This window comes from Aquarana catesbeiana, linkage group LG06, assembly GCF_042186555.1.
Source record: "Aquarana catesbeiana isolate 2022-GZ linkage group LG06, ASM4218655v1, whole genome shotgun sequence".
NCBI classification, from domain to species: Eukaryota; Metazoa; Chordata; class Amphibia; order Anura; family Ranidae; genus Aquarana; species Aquarana catesbeiana.
Window position 1 is genome coordinate 347,543,957 of NC_133329.1, and position 26,036 is coordinate 347,569,992.

Here is a 26,036-nt window from a genome sequence, read left to right on the forward strand (position 1 = left end):
GCTCAAATAGCAGCTCTCCACCCCTAATTTCCTCTCCCTAGTGCTCTCCGTTGCCAAAACAGAAACACCTGAAGCTGTAAAATGCTTGTAATACGCTTCTAAAATGCTTTAGAAAAGCTTGTAAAAAAGCTGCAAAAAAAGTTAAAATAAAACTCCAGTCAGTTGATACGCTCAGGTATGAAACCCACAACAAAAAAATCAGTCTGTAAATGCAGTAAAAAGCATGCTTGTTATGCTCACTATAGAACCTAAGGGGTTATTCCTCTGCATTGTGTAAAAAGGCTGTTTGATCCTGTATGCACAGATCCTCCCATTCTTGCATTGCCCCCAAAACATCTCCAAATAAGACAGTTAGTGGAGTCAGTCTGCACATGCTCAGTTTGGTGTGTATTGCTAGAGAGTTATTTTTTTTTCTTGGGAGAGTGCATATGATCAGAACAGGGCAAACTAGCACTATCCATACAGAGGGTCAGGGGTCCTACATCTTCATAGGATGGACAGCCAGTGCAGTAGGAAAACTCCTCCTACAAGCTTTAACCAAACTCTGATAGAAGTCACAAGACTGCTATATACTGCTGATGAGAAAGGGTATTTAGCAGTCTATATTTTCTAAAACTAAACTGCATTTTCAGGCTCTGTGTACTATGGGAGACCAGATATAGTGAATGCAGGGTCCCGGGTTTTGTAACACTTTAAACTTCCAGTTGTAATGCAAGTAGCTTCAGGTCACATACTGTAACTTCTAAAATGTCACCATGTTCTATCGTGGTTAGATTCTGTTAGAGCCTTATGTATCAGCCTGCTTATACTAAGTGGTGCTGAGCAAATATTATTTGGGTTTGACTTGAGGCAGGTTTGGCAAACATGTCCAAAAATCTGCAAATTGTGAACTGTAATGTGAACCCCATTGAAATCAATGCAGGAGAATCTCAAAAATCATTTTTTTCAATTTCAAAGGCATAGATTGTCAAAGGGCATGGAGAGCTGAAAAAAAACTTTCCTTTAGAAAGAAGAAAAAAACAATTGCCACTAATTAACTTTTCACTGCCAGCTTGTTTTTTTTTAAAGAGAGAAGAAGAAGCAACAAAGTGCAAGGATGCTGTACAAAGTGTAATAACCCTGAATGTCCAGATTAGTCTAGAGCTTTAAATATTTAAAGCGTAACTCCACGTTTGTTGAGGAAAAAAACATCAACCCCCTGGGTGATCTATGTACATTACAAGGATTATAACAACCTTTGTTGCAGATTCCTACCTTTTGTTGTTTTCAAGAAATCCCTGTGTGTTTGTCTGTGCCTCTGTCCTGAGTGGTTCTAATGGAAGTGGTTTCATAATTATCAGTCAGCTGTGGCAGCTGCAGGGCACTAATGAGGAAATCTGCTGGGCCTGCATCCCTTTAGACGTGCTCCTATTGGAAATATCTCACCAAAAATGAAATTTTTGTTGCAGGGGATGCCTGAAATCTGACTTGTATCTTAGGCAGACTTTTGGGAAACTTGGTGAGCCAATCACACAAGCAGGAAATGATGTTTCTGGGGAGTGGTCAGTACACATTCTGTGTACAGAACAACCCCATGTAGCCATATTGCTTTGCATTTATAAAAAATTACAGCGGCTGCAGATTGAAAAGGGAAGGTCATTTTTAATAACATTCAATTACAATATGACTTGTATCGCAATTGTACACGCCATGTTATTGTGGAGTTACCCTTTAAATATTGTCATTGGTTATAATGGGTTACTTCACCTTATGTTCAATAAGCCCCATTTTGACTTATGAAGCACATAAAAAACGCAGTGATTTTTTTTTAACCTTCTAACAATATGAATTTCTGCTTACCTGAAGCTTTGCATGTCCTTCCATTTGGTTCCAGAATATAACCCTCATCACAGTCACATCTGAAAGATCCCCTTTCATTGTTACAGAACTGACTGCATATTCCTGGTGTCAGGCACTCGTTGATGTCATCACATGTTTTAGAGTCATTCATGAGCTGGTAGCCAACAGGACAGGTACACTGAGCACCGAAGGGCCCTTGAATACATCCATGAGTGCAGCCCCCATTACTGTCACTACAGCTCTCCTGATCTGGTAATACAAAAAAGCAATAAAACGGGCCCATTAAAAGTCTCCAAGTGAATTATGAATTTATCATTAGGTAGGCAAACCTTATACTGAATATCTGAATTCCCACAGTCACTCTATTAAAGTGCATCTAAATCCTAGCAATACACTTCTCTATTTAGCTCATTTTTGGTCAGTTTAAACATACCATTGGAAACATTTTGATAAAAAAATGATGGTGTGCAGGAGGGTCTTTTCTTGCTGGATGCTGGGGGATCTTTTAACACTGGGAGGATCTATTCTTTTAGGGGTCTATTGTTGCTGCAGGGGTCTATTGTTGTAGGGAGGGTCAGTTGTTGCTTGGAGGGACTTACTGTTGAGGGAGGGGTCTCTTTTTTTCTAGCTGCTGAAGGGTCTAATGATGCTGGCGGGGGTCTGTTGTTGCTGCAGTGGATCTATTGTTTCTTTTGTTGTGGGGTATTATATTTTTTCTGGCTTCAGGGGATCTATTTTACTGCTTTTCCTACTATCATTAACAAATTCCATACCACTTACTTAGCACCACAAAATAATACTTGGTCCTGTATTCTCTAAATGGGGTGGTACAGGGAGGTAAGTAGAAGGTGGAACCAAGGGATGGTACTCAGAGGTGGAAAGGGGGTAGAGACAAGGGTTGACTTAGAAGGGGGGAGTATTGGCACCTATTCTCTGAGAAAAAAAAGCCCTGTTAGATATTTCCTGATAGTTGTGAATTGCTACCCATGTTTATCAAGATAAAAGGGAAGAGAATGTTTTGTCGATGGCAACCAAATTAATTGCAGCTGTAATTGTTCTAATGTAGGTCAGAAACCCCACAACTATTGTGTTCTTTTTGAAAGACTGTGGTTGTATATAAATGGGTGAGATAACTGTTTACAGCACTTTTATGGTGATCTTTTGTCCTTTTATGGCCTGTTTTTTTCCATTGTCCTTTTTATAAAAGTGGATTCAATGGTTTTGTTAACCAAGGCAGACTGTCAGTTTCTCTTTTCTCCAAGTTCACCATTTGCACACTGTTTTACAACAGCTTTTACCATTTTTCTATATCTTTTTGAAATGTGACACATTTATAAAGAGGAATAAATGGCTTTGAGAACACAAATATCTCATGGTAAGTTCCACACTATGAGAGTGGTGAACGTAACTACTTGTAAAACAGTGTTTCACTCTTCTTCTCAAGATCAGTAATTTTGTTCAGTTTTAGAAAAAAAACAGTGCTTTTTAGAAAAAACTTTTATACTTGCCATTTTCCTTGTTAGCCAATTGATCCTTTATAAATGTGGTACTAATAAACAGGTTGTGTGACAAAATGATGTTGAAAGTTTGGTATGCCGCGTCTTTTATATCTTGTATATACTATATATAGAAGTTCCATTTTAGAGTTTAGCCCAAATTTTAAAATTACACATTGCTGCTGTGTCAATATGTGCCATCAGTGTTGGCCGCTCCAATAGGGGTGCAGGGGCACCGCCCCCCTAATCCATGCGCCCAGCCCCTAATCTACATGTAGGGTGTGGACGCATTGATTTCAATGGGTTTTTTTTTATTACTTTTTGATTTTCTAAGCTAATTACTCTAATTAGCTTAGAAAAGGGGTGGGCTCGGGGCGCAGAGCACTGCGCCCTGAGCCCACCCAGTTGTATGACAACAGTGAATTAATATTCGCTATTGTCTTCCTTCTTCTCCTCCCAGGAAGCAGGTCCTAAGACCCAATTGGCCAAGAGGAGAAGCGACCATATTGGCCGGCACCGGGGAGGATGTACGGGGAGATCCGGGAGATGGCCGTCCCCATCGGAGCGATCTCTCTGCTCTGCATTGCTGCCAACACAGCCAGCCACAACAAGCCAGGGCCCGACCGTGTAAGTACCACCCACTGACCAACCCACATGAAGAGTATGATAGGGATAGGGACATAGGGATCTGATAACCATCCGACTGAACGAACAGAGGGGGTAGATGTGGGTCGGGTGGTTTGTTTTCCACCCCCCAAAAATGGAGCACCAGCCACCACTGTGTGCCATAAAAGCCATAACTGTAAATGACTAATTGAAATACTTACTTTTCCTGCCACCTGTGATGATAAATTTTGATCTTGAGAAATGAACCCCCAAGGTCTATTGGGAAATCAACACTTCTGAAAGGGTTGCTCTTCATAGTCACCAACTCCCCACCCCCACAAGCTTTCACTAGTTCTTCCTGCTGACCCCACGTCATTATTGTATCCTGTAGTGGGTGGAGGTCAGACAGAGGAACCACTAAGAGCTGACATTCTGGGGTTGATTTACTAAAGGCAAAGACTGTGCACTTTGGAAAGGGCAGCTGCACTCTGTGCAGTTGCTCCACAGCTTAGTGAATGTAAAAATTCACTTCACAAAGAACACCCAATCACATGCAAGAAAAATTAAAAAAAAAAAACTGTATTTTTGTCAGTCAACATAGCTTCTGCTCATTTATCAAGCTGTGGAGCAATTGCTCATGTAGAGTGCAACTGCACTTTGCAAAGTGCACAGTGTATTTGCCTTTAATAAATCAACCCCCCTGGTTCGTTGGTTACCTTAGTCAACTTTGGGGGAGATTCAGAAACATGGGTGACAAAGAAGATAGATATTTACATTCATCTTTTTGGGTATGGCTTTTATGGCACATTTTTGATATAGCCAAAGAGTTGCTTCAAGAAGTATACAGAACTTCGAAGATTATTAAAGATACTTCTGCAACTTCAAAGTAAAGCTGAAGTAATTCACAAGAAAATAATTAGAAAAAAAGGACTGTACCTGGTTTTGATTCATCTGAAATTTTGCATCGATTTAAGAGAAAGAAAGAGAAAAAGTGAGAATCAATTAAAAATCAAAAGTGAATCATGCACATTAGATTAAATATTAATGATTAGAAGATCATTATCATAATAATTTGAAGAAAATTACGAAAGGGCATTACATCACATGTATTACCATTGCTTTTAAAGGTCAGCTATCAAGATCATTTAAAGTATATGTAAAGTCAAAACTTTTTTTCTTTTCATTTTGGATAGAACAAGGAAGGGTTTTTTTGTCATCTGTGTCTCTTTAGGGAGGTTTCCCTTCATTTTCTGTCCTGTAGACTCAACGGGAAAGGAGAGGGTATCTTTCCATTGTGAGATTATTTCCCTCTTAGACAGTTGTCACAGGAACAGGTGTCCCCTCTGAAAAATGTCCCCCTTTATTCCTTTTCTGGTGACTACTCAAATTTTTACATTTACCCTAGCTTCATTCCCAGTGACGTTGGTGATCAGGGCAATTAGAAAGTGAATTTCCCTAACAGGGATACAGACAACAAAAAAACTTGGCAAACATTCCAATCCTTCAGAACTCTATACAATTAAAACAAAAAAATCTGTTTTGTCTTCCGTTATACTTTAAGAAGTGATTATGCAAGCATGATTTTGTTTGATGGTGTTTCATCTACTACATGCAGAATAATTAAAGCTGAACTCCAGATAAACAGTTAAATATACAGCTTAAAAACATATATTGGAACAGTTTTACCTGCCAAAAGATTTGCATCTCTGTCTGCCACACAGCACGGTCAGGTGGGTGACCTGATGTTTCTCCACTGCACATAAAGCGTTATTAAAACCAAAAGCGTAATATATTACAGCTTAACAGTGCAGCCATCACATCTAAGAATTGATAAGCTGCAATGTAATACATTTTTGCTTTTGGGTTTAATACCACTTTAAATAATATAGTTTGGTAACCAACTAGCCCAGGGGTAGGCAACCTGGGGCCCTCCAGCTGTTGTGGAACTACATTTCCCATGAGGCATTGCAAGGCTGGCAGTTACAATTACTCCCAGAGGCATGATGGGACTTGTAGTTCTATAACAGCTGGAGGGCCCCAGGTTGCCTTCCCTTGACTTAGCCTGTAATTGGACAATCAAGGTGAAGCAAAGGACTAATGAGCTCATCCTTCTGCTCACTCTATTATTGCCTCCTGTCAGGATGTTCCTTGTCAGCACATGTAAATGCAGGACACCTGATTGGCCTCAGTTGCTGTGCTGCCCCTCTTTCTCCTAATCTGCTGTGCAGAGGATTACTGGAAACCATTACCAAGTCAGTATATGAGGTGTGTCTAAAAAGTTTGCTGAATGGTCTGATATCTCAACGGTAACATGTGCCAGGTGCGCGCGCATGCACATGGTTATCCAAAGGCACTTTGTGAAGCGCCACATATCGTTGAGTACACGTGAGGGCCAGGGTTAACCTGCTGTGGGCAGGTACTAGTCAGTGTGAGAGGTAGGGTCTCAGTGCAATGGAGCAACAAGTAAACATCAAGTTCTGCTACAAATTGGGGAAAAAAGGCGATGGAGATGCATTAAATGTTGCTGCAGGAGAGAAGCCATGAGCAGAAAATGTGTTCAAACGCTTTGCGATGGGAAGGAAACGATGAGGATGAGCCATGTTCGGGTCGGCCGTTGTCAAGCAGAACCCCAGACATGATTGAGTGAATGAGACAAATGCTGGCACAAGATTGGCAACTGACTCTGAGATTGATGGTGGAGGAATTGGGCATTAGCAAGGGCACGGTGCGCACCATCGTCTGCAAAGGTTTGGGTAAGCGGAAGATCTGTTCCCGGTTTGTGCCACACAAGCTGATATACGAACAGAAAGCAAAAGGGATGGAACCAGTGGCGGCCTGTCCATTAGGGGAGCCTGGGCGCCGCCCCCTCTCTCCAGCCACCCCACTATATGCAGTGGATAGATTAATCCGCAGCCGCCGTGGCCGCCCGTTATTCATGTGTCCGGCCCCTTTCGGGTCACCGGGCATATGAATTACTGTGGCCAGGTTTTTTTTTTTAAGAACCTGATTAGAGCCAGAGGCTTCAAAATTGGGTGGACTCAGGACGCAGAGCATTGTGTCTGGAACCCACCCAGGTGTGTTGCAACAGCGAATGAAAATTTTAAAGTGCTGTGCTTAAAGTGCTGTTGTGCTAGTGCCACTTCACCGGCGGCCCGAGGGGGGGTTGTTTGCCGCCCCCCCCCAAAAAAAAACACCAGCCGTCACTGGATGGAACCCTCTGGAGATTTAATTATCATGTGTGACCAGGATCCATCCTTTCTGCGAACCATCGTCACAGGGGAGGAAACCTGGTGCAACCAGTTTGATCCGGAATCCAAGCAGCAATTGATGGAATGGCACTCATTGTCTTCTCTAGGACCCAAAAAATCCCTGCCTGATAAGCTCCATGAAAGGCGCATGTTTTACAGATGTGGCAGCAATCCACAAATGTGCGACAGTGGTTCTGTGACCGATTCCTAAAAAGGCCTTTGCTGACAGTTTCCAGAAGCTTTATCACCTTTGCCAAAAGTGTGTTGTGAAAGATGCCGATTATTTTGTAGGCCAATAAAGGTAATTTGTTTCTATCCTCTGTTTTCTTTGTTTTCTGATACCTACACTAGTTTTTTTGCATATTTTTTCTAATACATTTAATGATTTTCTTTACAATACATAACTACATTAACTGTTATTTTGAACATTTTCATGGAGTTAAGCTTTAATTTAGCATGAAAGAGAAAAAGATCTAAGAACATTTTCCCCCTGGGGATAATCCAGGATGTTAAAACCTAACGTTGGCAAGGCCTGCAGACTGTAACAAACCATAACAATGGTAGAAGTTTGGTTTCTAAGAACATACTTACTGCAAAGTGGAGACTCGTCTGCCCCATTGGGACAGTCTGGTGTGTTATCACATACTTTACTGATATTGACACAGATGCTAAGCCCCGGGCACTGCCATTGCCAACTGGGACAACGGAAAGGTGGAGTTGGGCAGTCTCTCTCATCACTCATGTCACGACAATCGTTGTCTCCATCACAGATCCATGACCGAAAAATGCAGTTTCCATTGTCACACTGGAAGTTAGAGGGGGAACAGGTCCTTACTGGGCAGCTGTTGTGTTCATCTGAACCGTCAACACAGTCCGGATGTCTGTCACATTCCCAGTGTGATGGGATACAAGACCCATCGGACTGACACTGGAATTCATGCTGATGGCACATTCCTGCCGGTCTGGTTGCTGAAAGCATAGAAAGAAATTATTTTGATGGCCAAATTTCATTTGGTACACTGTTTTATTAAAAATAAAAAATGTTCTTACTTTCCTACTTGTAAGAAAAAAAAAAAAACGTTTGTTTTTTTTTTTTTAACCATGGGCTAAGAAAGTGGATAAAAATGTACAAAAATAAAAAAAGCTAATGGTTTATAGAACTGATAGAGACTATCTAGTATACAGCCCTTAAAGGTTTGTAAGCTCTTGCCAGAGCCTGAACAAATAGTAGTAAGGACTAATACAAAAACATTTTTTATAAAATAGACTTTATTGCATTGGGGGAAGGGGGGGTGGTGGGTCATCTACTAATACCCCTATATACCTAGTATTTGGTACTAGCTTGCCAATAAATGCCCGCTAATACCTGGATATCTGGTATTTGGCAAATAGTTTACCAATTATCCTGCACCCACAACTGCTATTTTGTCCCCAGCTCACCATTTAAAGCCCACCCACACCTGGTATTTAGTAACAGGCTCAACGGTTAATGTGCACTCACTTCTGGTTTTGGTAACTGGCTCACAAATTTACACTCACCCACAGTTACTATTTTGTACCTAGCTCACCAAATAAAGTCCACTCACACCTACTGCTGGGTAAATGGCCAACCAGATAATGCCCACCCAAACCTGCTATTTAGTAACTGGCTCACCCAACGAATGTCCACCCATACCTGCTGTTTGGTAACTGGCTCTCAAGTTAAAGTGTTTATAAAGTCACATAGTGACTTTACATGTATCCCCTCCAGATTATGATACCATTAACTACTGTGTATGTGTTTTTTGTTTTTTTTATAAAAAGGCTAAATACCCCTTGTCACGTCACAGCTGTGTGGTCACGTGATCACTCTCAGCTCTTCTTCCCCAATCTATGGAGAGAAGGGGGAGGGGCCAAGATTCCCCTGTGAGGTCAGCCACCCAACAGAGGGGGATCACGTGATCGGCGGTGTGAGAAAAGATATTTACACAGTAGTTAATGGCAGCATAATCCAGAGGGGATAAATGTACATTTGCTGCATATTGCAGTTGAATAGCAGTGGGAGGAGAAAAAAAAAAAAGAGAAACCTCTACCATGTCAAATGTAGAGTATGGTGGTCCCATACCCCCTAAATGGGACTTTGACAGACCACCAACTCTATTATAAAAAATATCTTTTAATGATATAGAATAAAAGATGTATATCGTCTACACATTACATAAATACATGAAATACATCAAATGAAAAAGAGAACAAAAAATGCACAAATACAGATCATCATGTGTACTCTTCAAGCGGTAGTGTACCCTGATACCCGACGCGTTTCCAGTATTCAGATATCTTCATCAGGGAATGAGAGTTTGGGTATATTTACATAAATATTGTTTCCAATGGAATGATTCCATGTTCAAGAGCACCAAAGGCAATTAAATCCAATAGAATGTTAAATGGACACCAGACCATGAAGGTGGACAAATTTTAAGTGCACTACATCTGCAACCTCAGTAAATATTAATCGAAGGTGCATGGGATGGACTGTCGTTGGAGCCTAGAATATGGGCTAAGTAACAGGCGGATAATATCCATGCGTCCCTGGGTGGATGTATCCTGTAGATGTCCGGGTCCGGTGTATGGCGTGCTGCCTCTATATCAGTGCCTGAGTTTTATTCCATTAGGTATGAACTTATCTTATATTACATAACTGTTGGTGTTTGAATAGGAACTTCCGTCAGCTACCTTTTTTTCAATGGACTTATTCTTCCATAAAGCTCAGCTTGTCAAAAAATTCTCCATGCATTTATTGCTAATTTTAATAAGTTTACAGTTTGAGAAATATGCTTCATGCTTTTTCCCCACAATGTCCAATCTGAGCCAAATCACTGTTACAATTTTAATTACCGTATGTGGATTTATTTACTTACGACAGTTGGCTTCATCAGAGTGGTCGTTACAGTCAAAGACGCCATCACATTGGTAGAAGAAATTGATGCACTGGTTACCGCTTGCACATGCAAACTGGGAAGACGTGCAGTTGAAAACTAAGCAAGAAATGAACAATATTAGATCTTGCCATTATAATATGGTTTACTTTAAAGCCTAAGTTTACTTAAAAAAATAAATAAATAAGCACAAGGGACATAATTCACCTTTAGTGTGGTGCAGCGGGGATATAAAAAAATCTGTTGATCTGTCACAGGCACTCGTTTCGAGTGCCCAATTATGACCGTCATTCCACTCAGCTCCACCATTCATAGAAGTCGCACTACAACTTCAATGAATGAAATGTGAGCTATGAATGGAGGGGGGTGGAAAGCGTGAGCATAGCCAGGCACTCTTGATGAGTGCTTGCAAAAGCTTCTTAGTTCAATTAACCCTTGCCACCCTTAACCCTTGCCACACCAGAAGATTACTGCAGGTGAGGGGTGTTGGGGGGGGTGCATTGGAGGAGAAAGATTACCACTAAACTAGGAGACAAAAGCATAAGGGACACGTCCTACTGAGGTAATCAATGCACCTTTTGCTTAACTTATACTTCAAAGAGATTGTGACGGGTGAAATGCACAATTTTAATTGTAAATTTATGTGAAAAGTTTCAGTATATTAAGAATTAATAGGAGCAAAAGCATAAAAAAAAGTAAAATCATATTGTTTGCTAATTTGAGATCTTAAAGAAACAGATACAGAAGGATCAAAATGCATGTAATGCAATCTCTCTCCAGCTCACATACTATTGGCTGTGACTTACTTCTCAGACTGGACTATATTACTACAGTTTTCCTCTACTTCCTCTGTAAATCTGTTACATTGTTAATGGCTACAGCTAGGACACACTCACAAAAAGATAAATAATTTAAAGCGGTTGTTCTGTTCTGTTGAAAAACAACAGACCTACTGGTCAGATCACCAGGTGAAAAAGGAAAGAAAGCCTACAAAAGAAAACAAATGCAGCCACTGCATCTAAGAATTGATCCGCTGCAATATAATAAAGGCTTGCTTTTGGGTTAGACATAGCTTTAAGTATATTCTTTTAAAATGAATACTTACTGCAATCTTGCTCGTCAGAACCATCCACACAGTCTTTGTCTCCGTCACAGGTGTAAGATGGGTCAATGCAGCGATGATCTGGACACTGGAACTGCCCTGGTTCACAGGTGCTGCTAATATCTGCAATCATTACACACAACATATAATATTCAGTGCCGATTATTTTAACAGTGTTAAGAGTGTCTAATACAAATGGAGACCTAGAAATGCACAGTTGCCATAAAAAACCTGAAGCTGGTATCAGTCATTTTGTATAACCTCCTAACAGCCACCTACAGTATATCCATGACTTGTAAAGCTCATGTCAGTGGTTATTGCTTTCCTACAGTAGGTGACCGTGATATTGCGTCAATCTCGCCGCTGTTATTGGCGACATTTGACACCTGCGAGCCCCGCTGCGGGAGCCAGCGTCGAGCTGGCTCGCTCATCGAAAAAGGAAAACTGCGTTTTTTCTTTTCCCGATGAGCGACAAGCATTGCTGACAGGTTTCTGGTATGAATCATGAGGGGAAACGCCGCGCCAAATTTTAAATAAAATAACGGCATGGGCTTCCCCTCCAGGGGCATACCAGACCCTTAGGTCTGGTATGGGTTTTAAGAGGAACCCCCTACGCCGAAAAAACGGTGTGGGGGTCGCCCCAAAATCCATACCAGACCCTTAACTGAGCACACAGCCCGGCCGGTCAGGAAAGGGGACGAGCGAGCGCCCCCCCCCCCCTCCTGAACCGTACCAGGCCACATGCCCTCAACATGGGGGGTGGGCGCTTTGGGACAGGGGGGCGCCCTGCAGCCCCCCCACACCAAAGCACCTTGTCTCCATGTTGATGAGGACAAGGGCCATGGTTATGACTAAGGCCTTATAGGCTGAAACGCGTCAACTGTTCTTATTTGCGTTTGGTCACTGTGGCTTGTCAATAAACATTATATTTCTTAAGAGCAATCACCGGAGTGCGGATCATCTTTTCCTCCTCTTCCCAACAACCCTGGCCGTTGGTTCTCGGGGTCTGCGGGCGGAGGGCTTATCGGAATCCGGGAGCCCCATTAATAAGGGGGCCCCCAGATCCTGGCCCCCCACCCTATGTGAATGAGTATGGGGTACATTGTACCCCTACCCATTCACCTAGGGGAAAAAGTGTCAATAAAAAAACATAAATTGCGATTGCAGCGCTTGACAAGAACTTCCATTGTCATGAAGCCTTTGTCTGCCAAAGCACACGCTGATAGTTAGAAACTGAGAGACTAGCCTCCTCATCAAGTCCACTTTGCTTTAGATCAGTGGTTCTCAACTTGGGGGTCAAATGATGATTTGCCAGGGGTCACCATATCCTGGGCTGTTCTTAACGCCCGCTGCTCTCCCAGCCTTTTCGTGTCCGCCCAGCAGGGCTGTTCCTGGAGCCCAGGGCCGCCCACTCAGCCTCTTCGCAGCCGCCCATTCAGTTCCCGGCATGGCTGGGGGGCAGATACTAGAGGTCAGCTGACTGGTGAGGAATGTGAAGTGTCTGGAGGAGACCCTATCTCCTGATTTCGGCATAGGTGTCACTGCTACGAGATACCACAAAGTCGGAGACACAGTGAGTAACACTACCTGTGATTATAGTTAAAAATCCTGACTACAGTTCTCAGATCAGCAGATTACCTTGATCAAGAGCACCCAAGTTGGCTGATCAGAACTCCCCCAGCATTGACACTGATCCCACCCCCCAATAAGGAGTAAGAGAAGGAATAAAAATAGAGAATACATGGAAGCGAGAGGAAAAGAGGAACAAAGATAAAAGGGAGAGAAAGAATAAGAGAAAAAAACATGAAAGACGGCTAGAGAGAGGGTTGGGGAAAAAAACAAGAAAATAAAAGAGAGAGAGAGAGAGAGAGAGAGAGAGAGAGAGAGAGAGAGAGAGAGAGAAAAGGGAAAGGAAGGAGAACAAAGAGAAAAAGTGGTACATCCTAAAATGTACCATAAGGGGTTTTAATACTGTACAAGTGGAAGGGACTCGGGGAGCGCTAAATGTCCGTAGTTTAGGGGTGCAAATTACTTGTCTTGCCTTGGGTGCTGACAACCCACGCAACGAAAATAATTTTACTGTGAGGGGTCTCCACAACTTGGGAAATTTTATCGAGGGGTCACGGCACTAGTGGGGTTGAGAACCACTGCTTTAGATAGACAGGTAGTGGTAGTGGGCAGTTTTGAAAGCTGCTTTTGGTCTGAATAATGGTTATGGATCCACCCACTGCCATGTGCTATCAATCAACAGCAAGGTGAACCTGATGGGGAACTCGTCTTTCAGCTCCCCATCAGGCATTGCCCCCAAACTACAAATCTCCTCAATCATGCGTTTGTCTGTGTGAAAGCACAGCGGCTGCTGGGAAGCAAATGCACTGAGGGATGGATATTTCAACCTCAGCGCCAAGCTCCAACAAATTCAAGTACCTTTCTCTGATAGGTACTGGACATTAACTGACCAATGTTGGTGCAGTCGCCCTACAGAATTCAAAAGGATGTCTACAGCACCCTTTATGAATTCTCCTGTTGAATCATAGAAACAAAGTTCATTCCTGCTTCAGACCCGTTCACCTCCAATGTGTTTTCCTACAATATGTTCCTGAAATCGTACAGAAGCTATATTGAGGCTGATTTACTAAAACTGGGGAGTGCAAAATCTGGTGCAGCTGTGCATGGTAGACAGTCAGCTCTAACTTCAGTTAGTTCCTTTATCTTTGACAAAAAAAAGAGCAGCACCAAATTTTGCCCGCTCCAGGTGCCTGTTCCTGAATATCACCTTCCCTGCCAAAAGGCTCAGTATGTATGGTGCATATGGGCAAAAATCAATCCGGATAAACTCACACCAGGAAAATTCCTTTATTGAAGATTCAGTCCATACAAAAACAGGATACCTCATTTCACACCGCTCTCACTGGTGCTTAATCATAGCTAGAGCAGTGTGAAACGTGTTAAAGGTTTGCATTTTATCCGTTTTTTGTATGGACTGAATCTACAATAAAGGAATTTTCTTGGAGTGCCGCTATCGGGATTCGTTTTTGCTCATAAATCAGGGGAACTTTGGGCTCTCCAGAGCTAAGGGCATACTGGAAAATGGGTACTTACTGCAGTTCACCTCATCGGATCCATCTCCACAGTCATTATCGGTATCACAGAGCCATCTGCGAGGGATGCAGTGGTTATTACCACAGGTGAAGTAGCTGCCAGGACACGATTGAGGACCCTGGGTAGGACAGCTCTGCTCATCGCTTCCATCGAGACAGTCATTGTGTTTATCACAGCGCCAGTTCTGAGGAATGCATTGCCCATTACGGCATCTAAAGGCTCTGGAGGAACATGTGCTGTCTGCAAGAAGAAACAAAGACTGACACTGATTAATTTGACAATGGATTGCCTTGCATTTAAGTCTTCCTAAACAAAAACTATAATGACTTTAATTCAATTTTATTTTAATATTTTTTAATTGATTGATTAAAAACAGATATTCTATATCTTTTAATAACTTGTATTAAATTTTAATTTTACTTAACACGGCTTTTACATAATTAGTGCTGCCCCATATATTCAGCTGAAAACCTAAATCAACAAAATCTTCCGACTACAAGGATATTACAAATATCAAATTCTTATGTAACACTGTGGAATGGTAATGCTCACAATTCTTTTAATTTAGAAGGATTGTTTTCCCTTTGATGTAAATTTAAAATGAAAACAGGAAAACATTTTACATGTAACATTACAATGAGATCCATTCTGAACATGAATGTGCACAATGGAAGAATTTTAACAAATTTGCAAAAGAAACAACTCTAAATGACATTGTACATCCTTACATGTTCCATCCTTACATGTCCAGTGTCATCCAGAGCATACTATATTCCTTGGGACCCAAGAATTCCTAAGGAAAATGTCCTTGAATTTTAACCTATCCCTACTTTTGTTGGTATTCAAAATTTTAGGGTTAGGGGTTAGGGGTTAGGGTTAGAGTTAGGGTGTTAGGGTTAGGGTTCCCCCTTGAAGAACAAGGTTAGAACTCAGGGATTAGAATAGGGACCTCCTCCAAAGGTCAAAGGTCAGAAGGCATGTCCCAAGAGGTCAAAGGTCAAGAGGCGTGGCTGACCCACCCCCACCAAAGTGTTCCGCCTCCCCCAACTAAGTCAGGGAATGAACAAGTCAGGAAATGAACACGTTGGGGAATAAACAAGTCGGGGAATAAACAAGTCGGGGAAAGCGCTTTAGGGTTTTTTCTGGGATGCATCAAATAAAGGCTTTTTTGGACACCATTTAAAAATGCACAAAAAATGAAACATTATCTTAGATTGGTTGCTATGGAGTTTCCTTAAGAAATAAAGGACCATGATTCTTATTTTTAATGATTATTACACAGTCTGTTACTTACTTGGTGATCCGCAGCCTTGCTCATCACTATTGTCATGACAGTCGTCAACCCCGTCACAGCGATAATAACCTGGCACACACTTGCCGTTGGCACAGGCAAATGAATACTGTCCACACTGCAATGTTGGGGGTTCATTTGATGGATCCTCCACACAGATGGCCTGTCCCGAACTCAGCTTCCACCCATAGGGACAGCCGCACACCCGCTGATAATTAGGAGCTGGGAAACAGAAATGACTGCAATCTCCATTTGGATTCGTTGGTCGATTGCAGGGATTTGATCCTGGGATAAACAAAAATCTATTATTTATATGCCAAAGTTAATTATAATGTTTCGAATATGAAACAGACCTACGGGCAAAATTAACTATAGCTAGCTTTATTTTTATTCTCCAAAAAAATATCAATGAAAATGTGTATACAGTTGTTTAACATTTAGCACTTATTCCCGTAGGAGCCACTGGAATTTTGCCCAGGTTCTTCCCTTGTGGATTGCCGCACAACCAGGCACACAAACAGAGCCACCCTTTTCCTTCATAACCAGTCTAGGGGTATTGTTTTTGTTGTTTTTTATTTTTGAAAAACTCCGATAGGGTTGAAAGAATACTCCAAAAACAGAAACTTTGTACAAATTGAGGACAGTGACGCCTTTCTGTAAAGCTGAAGCGGAAGTCCTTGCATGTAGCAAACTGTGGACTTGGCTTGAGCAAAAGTCCTTCCATATAGCAAACTGTAGACTTGGCTTGTAGTGGAAACAGTCAAAAGCAACACACAGACTTCTTACTTTAGAGCAATAAGAGCATCCTTTCTAAAGGAATTAGATAAACTAAGCTCTTCAGAACACCAGCCAATGTTCCCTTTAGACAAACACACAGCAGACTTTCTAGCACAAGAAGGGTGGCAGCAGCCCAAAAGTCTCTAAGATCTCTCAGCAGTCTGTACTCACAAAATGTCCAGGAAAAGCAGGCTACCTCCTCCCAACTTCCAAGCAAAGCTTTCCTCCAGTGATACCAGACTAGATCATTAGCAGACAGCCCCTCGGTCAGTTTTCTGTAGGTTCAGCATCCAGGCCCTCAGGTTGCCGCCCATCGGAGGCCTCACAAACAGCAAGCACATTGTAGCACTACTCTGGAGGGCAGCATGCCCCCAGGGCACTACGCAATGGGATTGGCCAGGGTTGTATAAAAATGTATTCTGCCATTTGCATAGCTCCACACCTATGATTCAGAAAGTTCTCACAACTTTTCTAGACAGCAGATGAAGTAAACAGACTAGCAGCAGCTGAGAACATTGAGCAGACCTAACTGCACTGAATACAGTGAGCAACTACAGTCTGACAAGCTAAATTTGCAACAAAAACACAGCTCCACAAAACACAGAGAGCCAGGCCTGTACTGGCCATCGGGACTACAGGGAGTTTCCCGGTGGGCCGATGGCTCAGTGGGCTGGTTTCAGTGACAGCCTGTCAAAGTAATGGCTTTCTTGGTTCGCCCTCAACTTCACACAGTGATGTGAGAAAGATGAGAAAAATACAGAGGAGAATAAGTGAAATAGTAAAAGAGGTTAGTGAGGACTCCTTATGTTATGCTACTTATGTTTTTTTGCACAATTGCGTATAGTTTATATACTGTTTTTGTGCTTGTTTGCACAAATAAAGTGGGCCGGTCTGGATGAAGTCCAGGGCCAAATTTTTATCCCAGTCCAGCCCTGCAGAGAGCCGACACTAAATCTATCTATCTAATCCTAACACCTATCTAGGAGAGTGCTACAAACTCATACAAGTTTCTGTAACAACCAGAGATCCATCTCTGTTGTGTTGCCAGTGCCATAGTCTGGAGCCCTGGTACCCAACCTCTGGCCCCAAGAACTGTATGCATTCCTTCGGTACATACTGTGCAAACCTTGCGCCTTTCCTTCTCTAGGTTCTTCTCAAGGAGTGACTTCTGCTAGTTAAATGGTTTGGTTTATTTCTAGACATGTGCGATTCATTTTGTTCCGAAAAGAAATTTGGATAACATTTTCGCTATTCGGAGATTCTGAGGTATACGAATCTCCGAATCACAATACTAGGGATGGGCCGAAAACACCCCCGGTTCGGTTCGCACCAGAACAAACAGGCAAAAAGTTCTAGCGAACATTCGAAACCTATTAAAACATGACATGAACATGAACACAAACATGAAAAATCAATAGTCCTAATTTTAGAGGCTTATATGCAAGTTATTGCCAGAAAGAGTGTATGGGGACCCGGGTACTGCCCTAGGGGACATGTATCAATGCAAAAAAAGTTTTTAAAACAATCGTTTTTCCAGGAGCAGTGATTTTAATGATGCTTAAAGTGAAACATTAAAAATAAAAGATTCCTTTAAATATCGTGCCTGGGGTGTCCCCTTAGTCTGCCTGTAAAGTGGCGCATATGTGCGATGTGTAGAACATGTCGCAGCAATAATGACATTTCTAAAGGAAAAAATGTAATTCAAACTTGCTCGTGGCTGTAATGTGTTGCCGTCTCCCAGCAATATAGATGAAAAATCAATTTTAAAAAAACGGCGTGGGGTCCCCCTTCAGTCCATACCAGGCACTTTGGGTCTAGTATGAATCTTTAACAAATTTTTAAAAAAAGATGGCGTGGAATCCCCCCCCCAAAAATCCATACCAGACCCTTATCCGAGCAGCCTGTCAGGTCAGGATAGGAGGGGGGACAAGTGAGCGCCCCTCCTGAACCATACCAGGCCACATGCCCTCAACATGGGGAGGGTGCTTTGGGGTCCATGTTGATGGGGACAAGGGCCTCTTCCCAACAACTCTGGCAGGTGGTTGTCAGGGCCTGCGGGCAGGGGGCTTATCAGAATCTGGAAGCCCCCTTTAACAAGGGTGTGCCCAGATCCCGCCCCCCCCATGTGAATGGGTATCGGGTACATTGTACTCCTACCCATTCACCAAAAAAAGTGTCAAAAAGTAAAAACCACAAGAGACAGTTTTTGACAATTCCTTTATTAAAAAAAAAAAGTGTCCCGCGATGTACATCCATCATGTCAAAGCCAAGAGACAGCAGTCGCCGGGAGGCGTCCCATCAAGGCGGAGCTTTTTTAATTGTTTCTATTTTTCAGGTCCGTCGGGTAGCGTAATTGAAGATGAATGTACATCGCTGGACACTTTTTTGTTTTTATTAATAAAGGAATTGTCAAAAACTGTCTCTTGTGGTTTTTACTTCTTGACAAATTTTTGGGTGAGTGGGTAGGGGCTCAATGCATCCGATACACATTCCGCCCACAGACCCCGACAATCACCGGCTAGGGTTGTCGGGAAGAGGCCCTTGTCCCCATCAACATAGGGACAAGGCGCTTTGGGGGGCGCCTCCCCATGTTGGGCAAGCGGCCTGGTATGGTTCAGGAGGGGGGGCGCTCCCTTGTCCCCTCCCATTCCTGGCCTGCCATGCTGCATGCTCGGATAAGAGTCTGGTATGGATTTTGGGGGGACCCCACGCCAATTTTTTTTATTTTGGCGTGGAGTTGCCCTTAAAATCTATGCCAGACTCAAAGGACCTGGTATGAATTTTGGGGGGACCCCACGCTGTTTTTCTTATTTTAATTTTGGCGTGGAGTTCCCCTTAAAATCCATAATAGACCCAAAGGGCCTGGTATGGATTTTGGGGGGTACCACGTCATTTTTTTTCTTAATTCTGTCATAGGGTTTCCCTTAACCACTTCAATACACTGTATTATATACTCTGCACTGCACTACATAACCTGCACTGTATTATATATATATATATATATATATATATATATATATATATACACATACATACACACACATACATATATATACTACACTGACTGCACTGTATATTCTCCACTTTATTATATATATTACAATGGCTGCACTATATACTCTGCAATGTATTATATATACTATACCGATGGCACTATAAACTCTGCACTGTATTATATATACTACACTAACTACACTATATACACTGAACTGTATTATATATACACACTACACTGACTGCACTATATACACTCCACTGTATTATATATACTACACTGACTGCACTATATACTCTGAACTGTATTATATATACTACACAGACTGCACTATATACACTGAACTGTATTATATATACTATACAGACTGCACTATATACTCTGAACTGCACTATATACTCTGCACTGTATTCTACACGGACTGCACTATATACACTGAACTGTATTATATATACTACACAGACTGCACTATATACTCTGCACTGTATTCTACACGGACTGCACTATATACACTGAACTGTATTATATATACTACACAGACTGCACTATATACTCTGCACTGTATTCTACACGGACTGCACTATATACACTGAACTGTATTATATATACTACACAGACTGCACTATATACTCTGCACTGTATTCTACACAGACTGCACTATATACTCTGCACTGTATTCTACACAGACTGCACTATATACTCTGCACTGTATTCTACACGGACTGCACTATATACACTGAACTGTATTATATATACTACACAGACTGCACTATATACTCTGAACTGTATTATATATAGTACACAGACTGCACTATATACTCTCCACTGTATTATATATACTACACTGACTGCACTATATACTAACTATCTGCCTAATCTCTATTCATTCACTATATACGGCCGCCTTGTAAGCAGCAACCTTATATAGTGTGGGGCACCCTGCCTTTGTCCAATCATGGCTGTCACAGCACATCGCGCTGTGATTGGCCAAAGCATGCAGGTCGGGTGGAAGCTTTGGCCAATCAGCAGCCGTCAATGCACTGTGATTTCGCAGTGCATTATGGGGCGCTCTGCGGTGGGCGAACTTGCCGCAAGCGCCCCAAATGTTCGTTTGTTCTATGAACAGCTAATGTTTGAGTCGAACTTACGTTCGACTTGAACATCAAGCCCATCCCTACACAATACTAACGGATTTCAACTAATCTGAAATAAACAATAACAAATCAACAAAACTCACTTGTTTCATTAGAATGTTAGAATCATCCGAAATAACGTAGTGGACAATGAATTGATTTGGATTCATTTCGTTTTTATGCTACAATTAAATTTTTAAAAAAATTATACTACATATGAAATGGGAACATATTGCAATAAATACAGTAAGGTATAAAAGTGAAATAAGATGATGATTCCTACTTATTGTGCTTTGGTTGGATGGAGTTAGATCCATCAGAATCTCTGAATTATAATATAGCAAATTAATCCAAAATTAATTTAGTTCCATTCATTATGTTATGATTCGGAGATTCTGATAGATTCACTTCCATCCAACCCAGAGTACGTATGTAATCTCCCGAAATAACAAATTAGTATGTTAAAGCGAATATACTGTAGCTAATCTTCTGAAATATGAATTGATTCGGAACAATGAATATGCAAAAATAATCCAAATATGCAAAACTAATTTGAATGTATGAGACAAAATCCTAAAAGGAATCATTCTAACATAACAAAACATAACAAAACAAAAAATAACATAACAACATGCTTGCAGTATATAACAGCTACTATAGCATGTCTGCAGTCTCTGACCATTCTTCTAGTATGTGCATAGTCACTGACAGTTTTATGTATCATTATACACACAGAAAATGATATGCACTTTGGTTACTTCAAGGACCGCATTTGAGTCCACTTAGGCAAGCAGGTTGACCACCAGTGATCTGGAGTGTCACAGTTTAGGCAATGTCGCTCACTGGTCTGCTCCATCTAAATGCTCTCCAAGCTTTTTCGTTAATACTATAGGGCTCTTATAGGGCTTGGTATCCACCACCAAAGGAAGCCTAAGCTCCAGTTGTTGCCAAAAAAGTAACTTTTTCAGGGCTTCAAATACAATTTAATATTTACCGTCTGATCAACTTTTAAATAAAGCTGCTGTTTATCTTCAACCCACTCTGCTTTAAATGAAACCTGTACTGAAATGATATCTTGTATCCTCCTCTCAAAATGGTGTTTCCCTGAATATGATACTTATATAATAGTTTCAGTAAATTCTGAGTATCCTTCATTTAAATCTCCAGCACTTGCAAAAAGCAGCACAGTTGCAGGAAAATTAGACCTGCTATGTGTTTGGATGCTGCAGACAAATATTTAACATGGTAGAACCCTGAGTGATCTGAGTGGTCACTGACAGAGCACTATGGAAACATTATTTTGTTCCCTTTATGGTTATCGTTATTCTTCGATTTTTGACATGCCCTGTTATCAGGTTAATTTCAACCAATATAAATTCCCTTACCTATTTGGATATCGGCATCAAATGATTTCACATGTGCAATATTATTGATTCCTCTACGAATAATTGCCATCTCTCCTCCATCGTATTTCCTAACGCGCACTATTCCTTTAAGCCTCCAGTCTGTAATATATGCATAACCTAGAAAAAATAAAGATAATTAAATGTGTGTACTGGTGCGCTAGAAAATATGACCTAAAATATGAAAAAATTACACAAACCAATACATTTTGTTTGCTATAAGTTAACCAGCCATTGTAAATGCATTTATTTTAGTTTTAAATGAGTGGGGGAATGTTAGATACACTGTTTTGTTTCTATTACTATCTGTGTCTCTGCTGAGGAGATCTGTCTTCACTGCCTAGATCAGAAACAGTCAAGACATGGTGTGAGCTAAACTTCCTGTTCTGCTGTCTGCAGAACTCTCTCCATGGGGATGATTTACTAAAGGCAAATAGACTATGCACTTTGCAAAGTGCAGTTGCACTTAGCAAGAGCAGTTGCTCCATAGCTTAGTAAATGAGCAGAAGGATCTACTAACCTTCTATGAGGAGGTGAGTTGCCATTTAGATAAAGGAAGGCCCGTAGACGTGGTGTATCTGGATTTTGCAAAAGCATTTGACACAGTTCCCCATAAACGTTTACTGTACAAAATAAGGTCCGTTGGCATGGACCATAAGGTGAGTACATGGATTGAAAACTGGCTACAAGGGCGAGTTCAGAGGGTGGTGATAAATGGGGAGTACTCGGCATGGTCAGGGGTGGGTAGTGGGGTTCCCCAGGGTTCTGTGCTGGGACCAATCCTATTTAATTTGTTCATAAACGACCTGGAGGATGGGATAAACAGTTCAATCTCTGTATTTGCAGATACTAAGCTAAGCAGGGCAATAACTTCTCCGCAGGAAGTGGAAACCTTGCAAAAAGATCTGAACAAATTAATGGGGTGGACAACTACATGGCAATGAGGTTCAATGTAGAACAATGTAAAATAATGCATTTGGGTGGCAAAAATATGAATGCAATCTATACACTGGAGGGAGAACCTCTGGGGGAATCTAGGATGGAAAAGGACCTGGGGGTCCTAGTAGATGATATGCTCAGCAATGGCATGCAATGCCAAGCTGCTGCTAACAAAGCAAACAGAATATTGGCATGCATTAAAAAGGGGATCAACTCCAGAGATAAAACGATAATTCTCCCGCTCTACAAGACTCTGGTCCGGCCGCACCTGGAGTATGCTGTCCAGTTCTGGGCACCAGTCCTCAGGAAGGATGTACTGGAAATGGAGCGAGTACAAAGAAGGGCAACAAAGCTAATAAAGGGTCTGGAGGATATTAGTTATGAAGAAAGGTTGCGAGCACTGAACTTATTCTCTCTGGAGAAGAGACGCTTGAGAGGGGATATGATTTAAATATACAAATACCGTACTGGTGACCCCACAATAGGAATAAAACTTTTTTGCAGAAGAGAGTTTAACAAGACTCGCGGCCACTCATTAAAATTAGAAGAAAAGAGATTTAACCTTAAACTACGTAGAGGGTTCTTTACTGTAAGAGCGGCAAGGATGTGGAATTCCCTTCCACAGGCGGTGGTCTCAGCGGGAAGCATCGATAGCTTCAAGAAACTATTAGATAAGCACCTGAATGACCGCAACATACAGGGATATACAATGTAATACTGACATATAATCACACACATAGGTTGGACTTGATGGATTTGTGTCTTTTTTCAACCTCATCTACTATGTAACTATGTAACTAAGCTCTACTGAATTCCACTATCCAATCATGTGCAAGCAAAAATGTTTTCTCTTTTTAATTTTCCTTGCACGTGGTTGGGTATACTTTGCAAAATGAAGGTTTACCTCATTTACTAAGCTCTGGAGCAACTGCACTTGCAGAGTGCACAGTCTATTTGCCTTTGGTAAATCAACCCCCATGTGTTCCTCTGGAGAGATTAATAGAGGGTTAGTGAGTCAATGGGGGTGATTTACTAAAGGCAAACAGACTGTGCACTTTGCAAACTGCAGGTTCACTCACGAGTGCAGTTGCTCCAGAGCTTCGTAAATGAGTTAAAGCTTCACTTTGCAAAGAGTACCTAATTGCATGCAAGGAAAATAAAATAACAGCCTTTTTGCTTGCACATGATTGGATGATGGAAGTCAGCAGAGCTTCTGCTCACTTACTAAGCTCTGGAGCAAGTGCACTTGCAGAGTGCACAGTTTGTTTGCCTTTAGTAAATCAACCCCAACGTCTCCCCAGATGATTCTTCATTGGAATAGACAGAAACCATTAAAGTGGAGTTCCCAAAAATGAAACTTCCGCTTTAAGGGAAGGTGACCCCCTGACATGCCACATTTGGCATGTCATTTTTTTTTGGGGGGGAGCCGATACCCTTTTTTTTAGAGGGTCCCAGCTCCCACCTCCTCCCTGCCCATCGCGGCACTGGAAGGGAGATCACCTCTCCCCCCTCCCTCTCGGAAATCATCTGAGACGCGTCACAGGTCCCAGATGATTGCCTGGCCAGTCATGGCGCGTGGCGCAGCTCGCGCATGCGCAGTGGGTGCCCGGCTGTGAAGTCACAGCCGGGCGCCCACAGTTACAATGCTGCCGCCGCTGAGAGGAGGGGGAGACGAGAGGGGCTTTGTTTCCCCGCATCGCTGGACCCCGGGACAGGTGAGTATCCGATTATTAAAAGTCAGCAGCTGCAGTATTTTTAGCTGCCGACTTTTAATTTTATTTTTTTAAGCAGAACTCCGCTTTAAAATGGGCTACAAACTATCAAGTCAGAGGACACTTTAGTGTTTATTTACTGTAGGCAAATAGACTGTGCACTCTGCAAGTGCAGTTGCTCGAGAGTTTAATAAATGAGCAGAATCTCTGCTGACTTCCATCATCTAATCATGTGCAAGCAAAAATGCTGTTTTTTTATTTTTTTCCTTGAACTTGATTGGGTACTCTTTGCAAATTGAAGCTTTGCCTCATTTACTAAGCTCTGGAGCAACTGCACTTGCAGAGGGCACCGTCTATTTGCCTTAAATAAATCGACCCCAGGGTTTGCTGGCTCAGTGACTTCACTGTCTTGATAGATGATCCATGGCAAATAGCAACATTTATAAACATGAGCAGGCTGGAAAGACAGAGTGAAGGATTTGATAAAAATTTAGGAGTCATTTACTATGTCTAAACAGATAAAGACCATTAATGAAGTTAGTCATCTTACCTCCATAAATTGTAAGTCCAAATGGCTGAGTCATTTGTGTAATTCGACTAAGAGTTTGTCTGTCTGAACCATCATAGTTGCTGTGTTCAACTTTATCAAAGAAAGCATCCACCCAGAATATTCGCAAGGAACTGTAACAAAAGAAAAACAAAATCTTATTTAAAAATAATGATATAGTTTACTGGATTGGGGATCACTATTGAGATTATTTGAAATATTGTACTGATGATTTGATATTAAGATACAGTGGAACCTCGGATTGCGAGTAACGCGTTTAACGAGCATTTCGCAATACGAGCAATTATTTTTTTTAAATCCTGACTTGGGTTGCGAGTGCTGTCTCACAAAACGAGCAGGATTCAAGCCCCTGCGGTGTGCAGTACTGCATTTGGCCAGAGGTGCGGGGGCGCCGGTGATACTCGGAGCCGTTCGGAAATACTCGGAAACACTCGGAAATACTCAGTTCCTGAGTGTTTTCAAGCCTTTGCGATGGTTTCCGAGTGCATCCGAGCCGTCTCCGAATATTTCCGGGTCTCTCCGGCGCCCCCCCACCTCTGGCCACCAATGCGGTATTGCATGCAGTAGAAGTCAACGTGGAACGAATTATCTTCATTTCCATTGACTTCTATGGGGAAACTCGCATTGATATATGCGAGTGCTTTGGATTACAAGCATTCTCCTGGAATGGATTATGCTCGTAATCCAAGTTTCCACTGTATATACAAAGAAAAAGGGATGCAATATTTGTAGTTTGCAATTTCAGTTTACTTGATAGTAAAAATGTCCAACAATTCTATGTAGGCTTCGCAACAGTTTTGAGTGATCTCTGCCCTTTATCAAGCTACCATAGTGATAAAGGTTGAGAAACGCTCAAAACTGTTGATAAGCTTACATTGAATTGTTGGACATTTGAATTATCAAGTAA

The 26,036-nt window shown here is 41.8% G+C and overlaps 1 protein-coding gene across 1 annotated transcript in view; it reads right to left on the reverse strand.

Moving 5' to 3' along the window:
- The window catches only part of LRP2 (LDL receptor related protein 2), a 375,159-nt gene that overhangs the window by 187,504 nt on the left and 161,619 nt on the right, over positions 1 to 26,036 (reverse strand). The window contains exons 19-26 of the mRNA XM_073634007.1: positions 25,112 to 25,242; positions 21,893 to 22,030; positions 15,606 to 15,887; positions 14,312 to 14,551; positions 11,213 to 11,332; positions 10,090 to 10,206; positions 7,781 to 8,158; positions 1,840 to 2,088 (exon numbers count right to left, since the gene is read on the reverse strand). Of these exons, the coding sequence (XP_073490108.1) occupies positions 1,840 to 2,088; positions 7,781 to 8,158; positions 10,090 to 10,206; positions 11,213 to 11,332; positions 14,312 to 14,551; positions 15,606 to 15,887; positions 21,893 to 22,030; positions 25,112 to 25,242 (1,655 nt within the window). The remainder of the gene's footprint in view (positions 1 to 1,839; positions 2,089 to 7,780; positions 8,159 to 10,089; positions 10,207 to 11,212; positions 11,333 to 14,311; positions 14,552 to 15,605; positions 15,888 to 21,892; positions 22,031 to 25,111; positions 25,243 to 26,036) is intronic.